The sequence below is a fragment of the Trypanosoma theileri genome, assembly GCF_002087225.1.
Source record: "Trypanosoma theileri isolate Edinburgh chromosome Unknown TM35_Tth_8_V1, whole genome shotgun sequence".
Classification (NCBI taxonomy): Eukaryota; Euglenozoa; class Kinetoplastea; order Trypanosomatida; family Trypanosomatidae; genus Trypanosoma; species Trypanosoma theileri.
The window spans coordinates 416416-428781 of NW_021639850.1; the positions used below are offsets into that span (position 1 = coordinate 416416).

General features: G+C 38.1%; 6 protein-coding genes across 6 annotated transcripts; all 6 read right to left on the reverse strand.

Moving 5' to 3' along the window:
* Window positions 1–108: 108 nt before the first annotated feature.
* TM35_000082680 (thiol transferase Tc52) lies at window positions 109–1449 on the reverse strand (the record flags this gene model as incomplete). Its single annotated transcript, XM_029024133.1, has 1 exon — window positions 109–1449. One exon carries the CDS (start codon window positions 1447–1449, stop codon window positions 109–111), a length of 1341 nt encoding a protein of 446 aa, XP_028884536.1.
* Window positions 1450–1738: 289 nt separating this feature from the next.
* On the reverse strand, window positions 1739–2743 carry TM35_000082690 (uncharacterized protein; the record flags this gene model as incomplete). Its single annotated transcript, XM_029024134.1, has 1 exon — window positions 1739–2743. The coding sequence occupies one exon, from the start codon at window positions 2741–2743 to the stop codon at window positions 1739–1741; it is 1005 nt and encodes a 334-aa protein (XP_028884537.1).
* Window positions 2744–3255: 512 nt separating this feature from the next.
* On the reverse strand, window positions 3256–4305 carry TM35_000082700 (RNA-binding protein RGGm; the record flags this gene model as incomplete). Its single annotated transcript, XM_029024135.1, has 1 exon — window positions 3256–4305. The coding sequence occupies one exon, from the start codon at window positions 4303–4305 to the stop codon at window positions 3256–3258; it is 1050 nt and encodes a 349-aa protein (XP_028884538.1).
* A 300-nt stretch (window positions 4306–4605) lies between these two features.
* TM35_000082710 (uncharacterized protein) lies at window positions 4606–5337 on the reverse strand (the record flags this gene model as incomplete). Its single annotated transcript, XM_029024136.1, has 1 exon — window positions 4606–5337. One exon carries the CDS (start codon window positions 5335–5337, stop codon window positions 4606–4608), a length of 732 nt encoding a protein of 243 aa, XP_028884539.1.
* A 755-nt stretch (window positions 5338–6092) lies between these two features.
* Window positions 6093–7922, reverse strand: TM35_000082720 (uncharacterized protein; the record flags this gene model as incomplete). The annotated part of the gene is made up of 1 exon (XM_029024137.1): window positions 6093–7922. One exon carries the CDS (start codon window positions 7920–7922, stop codon window positions 6093–6095), a length of 1830 nt encoding a protein of 609 aa, XP_028884540.1.
* Window positions 7923–8543: 621 nt separating this feature from the next.
* Window positions 8544–11240, reverse strand: TM35_000082730 (putative argonaute-like protein; the record flags this gene model as incomplete). Its single annotated transcript, XM_029024138.1, has 1 exon — window positions 8544–11240. The coding sequence occupies one exon, from the start codon at window positions 11238–11240 to the stop codon at window positions 8544–8546; it is 2697 nt and encodes an 898-aa protein (XP_028884541.1).
* Window positions 11241–12366: the final 1126 nt, after the last annotated feature.

Genomic DNA, 12366 nt, shown 5'->3' on the forward strand with positions numbered 1-12366 from the left:
TTCTTGGTCCATCTTATTCTCTATTTTGTACTTGGAGGGGAACTGTCTCATGTTATTTTTTTTTTTTTTTTTTTTTTTTTTTGTTGTTGTTGTTGTTGCTTCTGGAATTTATGAAGAGGTACCAAACTTTGCCTTGTATAGATTGTGGTACTCCTGCAGTGGAAGGAAGACCTTCTTACCCGCCTCCGATGCGAGACCAGCGTCCACAAGGGCTTCAAGTAATTTGTGTTTGGCGAAGAAATCGTAACCACCAGTCAACTCTGGTGCACACGCCTTCATCCGTACCAGCATGGGGAGAACATAGACATCAGCGGCATTCATTTTATTACCGCCAAAGAAGGGTCCTGCACCAAAGTGTTGTTCTTTTAGTTGCTTTTCTAATTCACTACCCACCCACTCAATATCTTCCTTTGCACCCTTGTCTTGTGGATTCTTCATGAGACCATACATGGCACTATGAAAATAACTGGCATTAGATTCAGCAAATCTTACATAATAGGAACCATCTGCATCCTTGGGAAGAAGTTGTGGACCTTTCTCTGGAAATTGTTCATCAATGTAGTGAACAATAGGCTGAGATTCATGAACATAAGAACCTTGCGGTGTAAGTAATGTTGGTACAGTCTCACGATAGTTAATCCATGAGTACCATTTGGGCTTTTTACTCAAATCAATTTCAACAATGGGGAAATCAATATTTTTTACCGCACATGCTAGCCGTGGACGATCGGCAAAAGGACACATCATATTAACAAATAATACATGGTTTGGGGCGAGTGGCCATGTAAGGTGTGATGATGGTACATGTGTCTTAAAGGCAACAATGTAATCTTCTGGATTTAGTGTTGTTTCCTTTACAGAAGGTCGCTTAATAGATTCGAAAAACATTCTCTTCATGCGAGGAGCCTTCGTAAATATATCGTAACCGGCATAGTAACTTAAAACTGGGTGGAAACGAATAAAGAAAGGTAATACCGTAATATCAGCGATGGAAAATGTTTTATCAAGAAAGTATGGTCCTTCGTTTTGCTGTTCAGCAACAATAGCTTCAATATATTCAGTATTGTCATCTACCGCTTTTCGTTTTGCCTCATTAAAAGGATCTTCACTCAGAGTAAAGTATGCTCCAATAAGGTCACTAACCTGAGACATGAAAAACTCCACGCGGTGGCGTTCATAAGGTGTAGAACCCAACAAATTATTTTTGTCTGCGGTAATACCGGCAAGGTAACGCATAATAAGATCTGACTCATATACAAAACGCTTTCCATCAACCTGAAGTGTTGGTACTGTCTCACGTGGGTTAATATCCTTGTACCACTTTGGTTTATCATCTCCAAGAGGAATATCCACTTCTTCCACAGTAAGTTGTTTCTCTTTTGCCATAATCATAGCACGTTGAGAATATGGACATATTGCGTTTTTAAATAGTTTCAACGCCTTCGTCATGATGCTTTACTCTTAGTTTTTGTAGAGTAAAAAAAAAAAATCAATTGAGTGTACTTTTTCTTTTCTTTGGAATAATAATAATAATAATAATAAAGATAGATACTACTATTAAAGCGAAAATATACAAGAAGAAGTAAAAAAAAAAAAGAAGAATAACAACAAGAGAACCTTCTGTAAAAATCATAATAAAGGAAAAGTAGAAAAAAGAATATTATTTAATACTATTTACAACGATTTAATATACACTGAAAAACTGCCGAAACAATTAATATTCTTTTTTTTTTTTTTTTCATTTCTCATCCATCTGAGGAAATAAACGTGACAAAAGTGTCTCGGCAAGATAATTAGTTTGTTGTTGACTTATTCTTGCGTCCAGGGGTACACCACTTTCATAGGCGCGCAGTACAGCTGTATCACGTGTGGATAACAAAGAAGACTGCATGGTACGCCAAAGTCGCAGATTTTCTCTAGGATTACTTAAGAGATATTCCATTGCCTTTTTCGGGTCTACTGTCCATAATGCGCTGGTAAAACTAGCAAGCGGTATGATGCGGTCATTTGCTATTACATTCTCTTCTGCTGTGAGTGGTGCAAACACTCCATTGGAGTCACCAATACCCAACACGAGTGCGTAAGCGGCATTAGGAGGACCCGCTAACCTCTGCAAAACTTCGCCAATTGAAGAATGTTGATAAGTCGATGGACCACCATTTGGAAACGTAAGCAAATCATCATAGTAAGAAATAAGACGCATTGTTCCAAACTCAAATTGAGAACTACCAAATATAAATAGTAGATCACTACTTTGGAAGTTGCGATGTGAACGAAGGACACGCTCCAGTGATTCTCCAAACATTATAGGCGGTACACGTGGCTCTAGTAATGCACACCTTGATGGGTTTGTGTGTTCTCCCAAAAGTAGTCGATCACACCATACACCCAAGTAGTCTACTACACGTTCTGAATCCCACGTCTGTGGATTACGTATGCTACCATGTCGTCTAACGGAACCTACAGCTGAAGTACCTTTAAAAAAAACTTTCCGTTGATGATGATTTTGCTGTCGACGTGCTCGTCCAAGTGCATCTCGTGGATGTAAACGGTTCACATCAGGGTTATGTATGTCACTTGGGGAAGGAGAACATGTGTTAAGAATTTGCTGTGCGACACGGTTGCCAAGGGCTCCACGCATTACATTTTCTTCTTGATTAGCACAACCTATACAAACAATAAGCCGCTTCACTGCGGTATCCGCTATGGAAGCCTTCACCCGCACCAGCGACGAACTCGCCATAATGCTGATAGGGCTATAAAATGAAAACAAAAAAAATACAGCGTCTGTCCTGTTAAAGTATAAAAATAAAAATCCAAAAAGAAAAGAGAACAAAAATGGAACAATCGCATTAACAATCCCCTATATAAAGAAAGATTTACTGCATATTTTTATTCTACACGATAATTCATCGTTCTCATAACCCATTTTTTTTTTTTTTCTCTTTTCGCGTTATCTGTAGTTCTTCCCTCTCTTCCCTTCATTCCCTTTCCGTACAGCTTTATGAACACTCACCTCACCATTTTTGTTTTTTGATTTTCTCAACATAAATTAACGGTAATCTGAAATACTTTAAATTGGGTATCCTAAGCATCGTCTCGCCATTGTGTACGTTAGGGAGTGGTAAACGCTACCATCTTTCCTTCTCAAAATATTTTCCACTTTCTTTATGTTTTCTTTTTCTTTTTCTCCCCTTTCTTTCCTGTTCTGTGAAGTGATACTACGTATTTTACTGGGTTCGACAACTGGAGTTCTTAATTAACGGAAGCCGCAGTTGCTTCTGTTGTATTCTTCTCCTCTTTCTTCGATTTTGATTCAGCTACAGATGTGGTCGAATCCATATCGCCCTCTGATATAGCCTGTTCTCGTCGTCGCTGTTCTGCTTCTTCTTTTCGTGCACGAAGCTGAGCATCCCGAGCCTCTCTTATCTTTTTACGCGTATTTACGAGAACAGTATCTTCTCTATCTTCTCGAAGAAACAGTGTCGTCCCCTCCAACTCTGACGCTTGTAGCTCCGTAATAGCACGAGCAGCATCCTCTGGGGTAACAAATTCGACCACCGCCCTTCCGCCTGAAAAAACCTTGCAGAATGTCACCTCACCTGCTTGGCGCAAATGATCCTTCAACGTATGCCATGTGGTTTCGTCAGAAAGTCCAGATACTTGCACCCGTTGACCTACCAACTTTTTAACACCATCAATTTCCACCTCCACAGCAGTAAGGGTGAGGGGGTCCACACGCCGCACCGGTGGGTTAAAGCTAGGTGGGGCAGCAGACCACGCCTCCTCGTCTACCGCGCTGGGCTGTCCCCAGACACCATCTGTGCCCCCACCCCGTCCGCGGCGGAAACTTCCACGTCCGCGATTGGCACGTGCCCCTGTAGACGCTCCCTGCCAACCGGCATCACCCTCATTCCACGGGCTGCCCCCACCCCGCCCTCCTCCTCGTCCGCCAGATCCCCAGCCGCCGCCGCCTCCTCCTCCACTTCCTCCATCAGAACCCCAGCCTCCGCCTCCTCTACCTCCTCCGCCAGAGCCCCAGCGTCCACCACCTCCTCCACTTCCACCATCTGAGCCCCAGCCTCCGCCTCCTCTACCTCCTCCGCCAGAACCCCAGCCTCCACCTCCTCCACTTCCGCCATCTGAACCCCAGCCACCGCCTCCTCCACTTCCTCCGCCAGAGCCCCAGCCACCCGCAGCTCCTCCATCATCATCGCCCCATCCGCCACCGGAGGAAGACCCTTTCCCCCAACCCTGCATAAGAGCCAATGTGGCATGCAACACCCTTAACGACGTGCGCTTCATGAGTACAGGAAAAAATATATATTCAAAGAAAGGTCCTTTTAACTAATTTATGCCTTCCTTTATTCTTCTAGTAAAGAGTATATCTTGTAAGAAAATCACACAATAGTGCTTTGGGGGAAAAAAGGCATGAATATCACATTTTTACCGGTTTTTTTTTTTTGAAAGTAAATAATAAACATAATACTATTATTAATATAATAATAAACAATAAAATAATAATAGTAAAGATAATAATAATAATAATAATAATAATGTGCATTTACAACGTTTTTAGTAGTTAGTTTCACCACTATTCCCAAATTAATTCACTTTTACATTACGATGCATCAAGTGAGACATAATAAAGCTCCAGACCACCTGAAGCAAAGATCCATATACGTATCGGAAATGAGGAGGGATATAGTAAAACATCGGCAGCCAATTAACGCTCCAAAAGGCCAAACTATATAATGTCATATCTGGCCAATCTTTTCGTAGTTGTCGCCATAATTGTTTCCCCACTTCTTCACGAAAATATGGATAATCTAGAGACCAACCAACTTCACCTCCCCCAACAACATCAACATACCGACGACCGGTGCGATTTATAAAGTAATGACTTAGCACTGTCACATAAAACATATACAAGGGTGTAGTCAAATTTGCCGCTATCCAACTCATAAACCCTTTTACTAGGGCTATGCGTCGTGTAACATTAGCTGGTGGATAAAGAATATCCAGCCTTCGATACACACTAAGAAAAAAGTAGGTGTTAAAAGCTACTGTGAAACTGGAGAAAATGAAGCTGCGCCGGAGATCAATCCAAGGAACAGGGGCATTATCCACACCCTTAAGTTTTGAGATAAGGAAATGGAGAAACCCAGGACATTTTATTACCAGAGGTGAGTCAGATGGCGGAGGTGGTCTCCCAAACACACACTGAACCATAACATCGGCACAAAATCCAATCGATGATCCTATAGCGGCATTAGTACGCCACGGATGTTTGCGAAGCCAAAATGAGATGTTGAAAGAAAACCGCGGCAAAACCATACTCTGAATAGTACGACCAAAGACAGACACACACACACAGAAAGAGAGAAACAAACACCCACACCTGCGAATTTTTGCAGAAATGTGAAAAAGTATAATAAGAAATGTTGCAATAAATTATCTTAAGTTAAGGTTTATCCTAGTTAAAAGATCTAACTAGGTTGATGAGCACAGGCAATTGTGTCAATGGGCCTGTTCCTTTTTGTCCTGTTCACTATCCCTTCAGAGACAAAAAAAAAAAAAAAACAGGGGAAAAATCAGAGGGCAAACGTCGCAACGAATCCCAACAAGATAGAGAATACAGAAAAAGAAAAAAAAAATTCTTTTGTCAAACACTTTGACGTTTCAATTACCCCATCGACAAACGTAGTCAAATCGAACAATCAAAAGTAGCTAAACGCTCATCTTACACATTTAAATAATAAAAAGAGGGAGGAAAGGGCGTAAATTATAGGTCAAGTAGCATTTAGACATATCACAGATAAACTGTGAAAGTAGATCGCTCATTTTTGCATATCGAAAAAAAAAGTATACCTAGTCACCAATAGAGGATACAAGTGTGCATGCATTAGATTCACACACCCTCCACCTCATTACACTACACTACACTACCACAACAACAACAACAACCCACAACAACCCACAACCCCACAGACACACACTACACCTCGCTGCATCTCAAAACATTTTGTTCCTTGTTTTTCTTTTTTTTTTCTTTTAACTATTATCTTTCGATAGTTGATGCTCCCCAAACATTATAATTGAAGAATATTCTCGGGTAGAAGCACATCTTTTACAGCTTTTTGACATACAGGACATTTGTGTTTTATTTTTTTCTGTACAACGTTTTCATCATTTTCTTCTTGTACATTTGTATGAGCATTTTTATTATGAAGACCATGCAAGGAACGTAATAATCCCTCTCTCCATTTTTCTATTTGAGAATGTGAAGATTCTCTTCTCTCGGTTACATTAACCTCTTCATATCTTGCTCTCTGTCCTTCTAAATGTTGGTGAGGTAAATTCTGATATTCCTCTGCAAACAAAGCAGGGGATCCCTCTGATAACCGAGTCTCTCTGTTCTCAGATGTAGCCGCATCACCTTCGGTATTAAAACAAAGAAAATTGTTTTCTCCATTGACATTACTTTTGTCAAACTGAACTGACGTCAACGATTGTGGTTGTTCTATATGTTTATCTTTTATTACTACCGAAGATTTCTCTTTTACTCTTAGTCCCAGGCAAGGACGACAGAACAAATGACCACATGGTAATAAAATAACGATATCATCATCTACTTCTTGATTTTTCCTAACTGAATCTTCAATAATTCTATTTCTGGGCGTTTTTATACCCTTCATTGAGTTAGCAACATTAGGTAGTGCATGTGCCTGTAATGTACGCTGACACTTAGCGCAACTTAATACACTGTTTAAAGGAGAATTTTCATCCCCTTCTTTATATTCCCCTTCCACCTTTGACTTTGAATTTGACTTTAACACTGATATTATAGTATTTAAGTAACTTTTTAACTTATTTTTTGCTTGGCGACCGGTAGAAAGTGGTTCACTCGAACCAAAACCATGACGTCTTACTGCACGTTGTGCGTCCACATCTGCTAGACGCATTCCATTATGTGTCACAATACTACCACGATAACACACAAAGGCCCGTATCACTCCAATACATGACATAATTCCAATAATAAGAATTACAGCTGATAGAATTGCCAAAATCTGAGCATATGTTCCAATAAAACGTGGATTTATTCCAGCTCCATTTGCTTGACAAGCGGAACATTGACCTAAACTATCTACTCTTTGGTCATTTGCACACGTGAACGCGCTACTAGAGGAAATACATGACTGTGTACTACAACACCATAAACAAGGTCCTGATGTATTATATTCTTGAGACAATAGGCAAAGACCACAAGTGTTTGCGTATTGACACAGTGAAGGACATACTTCACCAGAGACAATGGCAGTGCCTCCCATTGAGCAACGTGTACCATTTGAAACACACCGCTGTTCTTCACAGCACCATCCACATCCATCTTCTTCATTTAGACATTCGTCAGCAGTATTATGTATTGCACAGACATCTTTAACACATTTTGATTCATCACCATCCTTTATACATACCGTATCTTTCCCACAACACGTTACATTATTTCTTGTGGCACAGCACTCTGTGTTTTGTCCACACGCCATCTCAGCACTACCTAAAGCACTGCAACACTTACTTCCACCAGGAACGCAGTAATATGATGGAGCTTTGCCGCAACATATTGGAGCCTCACTAGGGCAGTAGCCTCCTCCACACTTTACATTTCCCTGAAGAGCAATGCTACCATTGCTCATATCAAGTTTTACCCACGGCAGTGGTTTCACTGCCATCGACTCTCCACGCCACAATTCCTTCATAACATTTTCAAGCTGTTCCCCTTCCTGATTCAACTCAAGAGGAAATCGTTCCTGCAGTTGCAGTCGAGTTGCTTCTTCCACCTCGAGTGCCTCTGTAGTAGGAAAGTGCAAATCTGCAGCAAACTCAATCAGAAGAAGCATTAAGAATAATCGCATCATAACCTTTCTTTCTCCCCTTATTGTTTTTTTCATGCTCATTTCCTCTTTTCTCTAGAAAGAATAACAATGATAATAGTGAAACTAACGTCAATCAAAGAAGAATTTCTTTTTTTTTTCTTTCTGCTTAAGAAATGAAAGAGGAAAAATACATATAAGAAGCGAAATGCACTGAAAGACCAAATACAGGAATATTTATTGTTGATATTATTATTATTATTATTATTATTATTATTATTATTATTATTATTATTATTATTATTATTATTACAGATTGAAAGTATCATAAAATAGCCCCCTACTGCACTCTTTTTAACCTATTAAGAAAATGTCTGTAGAAACACCAGCCAAAACCCAAGACGTCGCTTTTTTTTTCTCTTCTGTAGTCCATTTCCCTTGATAGACAAATCAGAACGAAACAAAATCACTTTTATATTGACCTTCGTCTTTTTTTTTTTCTTTCGCAAAGAGCATAAAAGAAAAAAAAAACTTAAAACAACTCCCCAAGACATTTTACTTTCTTCTTAATAGTAAAAAAAAAGCATGATAATTTCTTTTTCTATCCACTATCATATTACCAGCCCCTCAACTACCTTCTAAAAAAAAAAGTAAAAAGCTCTAGGACTAGAGGTAGTGCATAGTTGTCCTCAAAGACTGCGGTAATGTTTCAACTTCTCGTAGTGGAACAAATTTTCTTGCATACTCTGAAGCACACTTTAACGGAAGAGGAAGTGGAAGAGCATCGGTTTTATTAGGGTACAGAAAACACATTCCATAAATGAGTTTCTGTAATTCAGAGAGTTCAAAAATGTTTTTTCTTCCAAAAACAACATATAGTGTGGAACGTGCGTGTCCCAGAGTGCAATTCGCACCATTAAGAAAAAATGATTCTCCAAACCTTTTATCTGTTCCTTCACTTGTTACAAATCCCCGTGGTACATTACATAACAATGAAGGATTCCCTGGAGTTTTTGCGCTTAATCTAGTGTGTACATAACGCTGAGCTGCCACAGCAGCCCATGCAACATTGTCTTTTAAATATGCACTTAAAAAATCAACATCATGTTGTTGCGCATTTATCATTTCTCCTTCAGAAGCACATCCACGCAAAAATAAGAGGGCTGAAACCTTGAGACCCATTTGATTAAAGTGTTTTTGGGCATCTTGTATAAAATTTTCCATTTTTTCAGAAAGTACTTCTGAAGGAATTAATACACCTCCAGAAAGCTGCGAACTTTTCGCATCTTGACCACTTGAAAAAATTGTTTCTTTTTTTCCATTAACATGATAATGGTTACAGTACGTTATCCAGTCTTTTCCACGTACAAAAAAAGCAACAAAAGCAACTGTATATATTGATTCTCTCATTGTTGATTTTTCGAACCTAACGTTTACCTGATCTCGTCCAATATCCCCTGCAATTATAAGTAATCCATTATTACTATCCATTTTTTGGGTAAGTAATGGGCAGCATTTTGCAATATCCATAACCCAGTTTAATTTTCCTTGTTTTGCTGAAACTTGCTGAGAGACAGCCTTTACTATGGATGCCTCTCGATATTCTGTTAAGTCTTTAACAATCATTTGACTGAAAATATCTTTTTTTGTCCATATAGACTTTAGAGATTGATAATTCTCTTTTCCATTTTGACGAAAAAAAGCAAAGGCCATCATTTTTTTATATGAAAACCCCTTGGCATCTTTAATATTTTTCACATGATACACATTTTCTAGTCGTACAGGCGAATTAATAGAATCCAAATTTTTCTTAATGATGTTTAACACGGTTCCGCCTCGGTTTGTCTCATCATAAATAACGACATCCAAAGAGCGTCGATCTCCTGGATGATGTAACACCTGAAGTTCTTTTAAAAAACCTTGTTGATTACACTCCCCAAGGGTTTGTACGGACTTATATCCCTGATCTCGTGGAATTAAAATTTCCACAGGACCAAGTACATAGCCACTGACAAGTAATTCTTTATCAGAAAAAGAAATACCATATTTTTTTAAAATATTTATGGCAGCTCCATTTTCTTCTGTCTTAAGTCTCTTTAAGACATCAGCAACACGTTTTCGACGATCATCAGGATATATAGAACATAAAAGAGGTAGCTGACGTCTGTCTTTCTCATCAATAGATAACTCGTATAAAACTTCAGGGGGAATAAAAACCTTTCTACCGGACGATGTTTTACATTCAAATAAAGTCTGTTCTGGGTTTATCTGCATCCTGTATCGTTCAGCAAAATACTGAACATATGTTTGTTCAGGATTTCCCTTTAATCCTGTTGCATCTTTTGCTTTTTTGTCGCTAATTCCACTGACGGTATAGATACTTCCCCGAGAAGCATTATATATGGTGCAAACCTTTTTTTTAATAAATTTTTCAATTATTAATCTATCAATTACTCTAGAATCACTTCTTTTTAGTTCTTCTATTACCGTTAGACAATTTCGTGTTGAAGCGACGGTAACAGAAATATCAATCTGTAATATTGTTCTTTTTTTCCCTCTTATAGTTGTTGCAAATACCTTAGGAATAACCCCATCAAAGGTAGCAATCCTGGAACCTACAGTGGTTCCATTCCCATTAATATCAATATATTTTTCTCCAATTTTATCTCTGTAACATGTTTTTACAGCTTTACCAATAATAGAGTTTATTTCTGTCCTATGTTTATCAATGTCGAGAGTAATACAATCTTTTTTGGCAACTGTTAATTGATAAAATTGGGTTGTCTTTCCCTTCCTTCCTTTAACTTCAAAACCAAATGAGTATTCCTCAACTGGCAATGGTTGGGGAGATAGAATACTTTGTCCTGTACATATACAGATATCAAAATCAAATGAACCTTGATCATTAATTTCTTTTTTCATCTTTTTCAGCATTTCTTCACAAGCCTTTATCTTTAAACGATCTTGCAAATCACCAGCACCCCCCTTCATTTCATAAGAAACAATATGTATATAAATTTTTTTCCTATTATCAATATCCAGTGGGAATAAATTCGTATTTGCCTCCAATGGGCAATCAAATGTTTCGTTCGCAAAATCCATTATAGCATCTTTTTCCCTTGTTTGATTCATGCGGGAATCACCCCCAATAAATCCTCCACCGCGACCTCTTCCACGGCTTCCACCACCTCTTCCTCGGTCCCCACCACGTCCTCCTCGGTCTCCACCACTTCCACGGCTTCCACCACCTCTTCCTCGGTCCCCACCACTTCCACGGCTTCCACCACCTCCTCCTCGGTGCCCACCACCTCTTCCTCGGTCACTTCCTCGTCTTCCTTCGTTGCCTTGAGTGGAACCCCTCATTTTTTATTTTTTTTGGTAGAAAAACACGAAAAAGTTTGACTGTACTTAAATACTACGAAAAAAAAACTCCTATAAAACAAAGCAAGAAATACTATTACCTCCGCAAACTTTACCTAGATAAATGAAAGTAATAATTTCTCAAGCAATCTAAGAAGGTAGAAAAAAAAAAAATAATAAATAAATAAATAAAATAATTAAAAAAACATAATCCGTGGAAGAAAAAAAACAGAGAATGAATCATTTCGTATGAGTTCATCGTGCCATCATCATCATTTTTTTTTTTTCACCCTTACCCAACAATGAAACTCCCAATGAAAAACACAATCCACAATAAAGGCAAATTAAAAAATAAAAATAAAAAAAACATATCTAAAAAACTACAACTCCTCCTCACCCACTCATTTTATTTTCTTTACATGATAACCAATATCATGATTGTGTAGCTCTTTTCCTTCTTCTTCCTCTCCGTAAATACTTTTCTCAACATTTAACATTCATATACGATGGGGTCTCAGCGTAACGAAAAAAAAAATCCAAATGGGATAAGATTTTTAGGTATCCATCCCTTTATAGATAGCTCAATGATTCCCAACGAAAAAAAAAAAAATAATAATAATAATAATAATAATAAACAACAAAAGATTATCCATATAACAGATAAAAATATATCTCACGCAATACAGGCCGTTATCTCCCTTGGCATTCATCAATATTTTACTGCTAAAAAGAAAAACAATTTCCAGTCAAATTCTTAAAGGAAGAACAATAAAAAAAAAAATCAAAAGGGAATGATACTCTGTTTTCTTTTTTTTTTTTTTTTGATTTTCTCTCTCTTCGTTAACAATACCAAAACCGTCCTGTTTCCAACACATTACGAAAAAACAAAACAAAAAACACAAGTATCGAAAGGAAAAGAAAGAAAAATACTGTCAGTATCATGATGCAAAATAACCAAAATAATGCAGTGAACTCCTTAAGGACGTCTCCTTCTCGTTTTTTCAGTAGTTGTTACAAGACACTGCTAGTTCAAACGAATTTACAAATACAAGATGTTATGCAAGGATAACAAAGAAGTAAAAAATTTTCAGACAAAGGTCTTAAAAAAAAAAAAAAAAAAAAAAAAAAA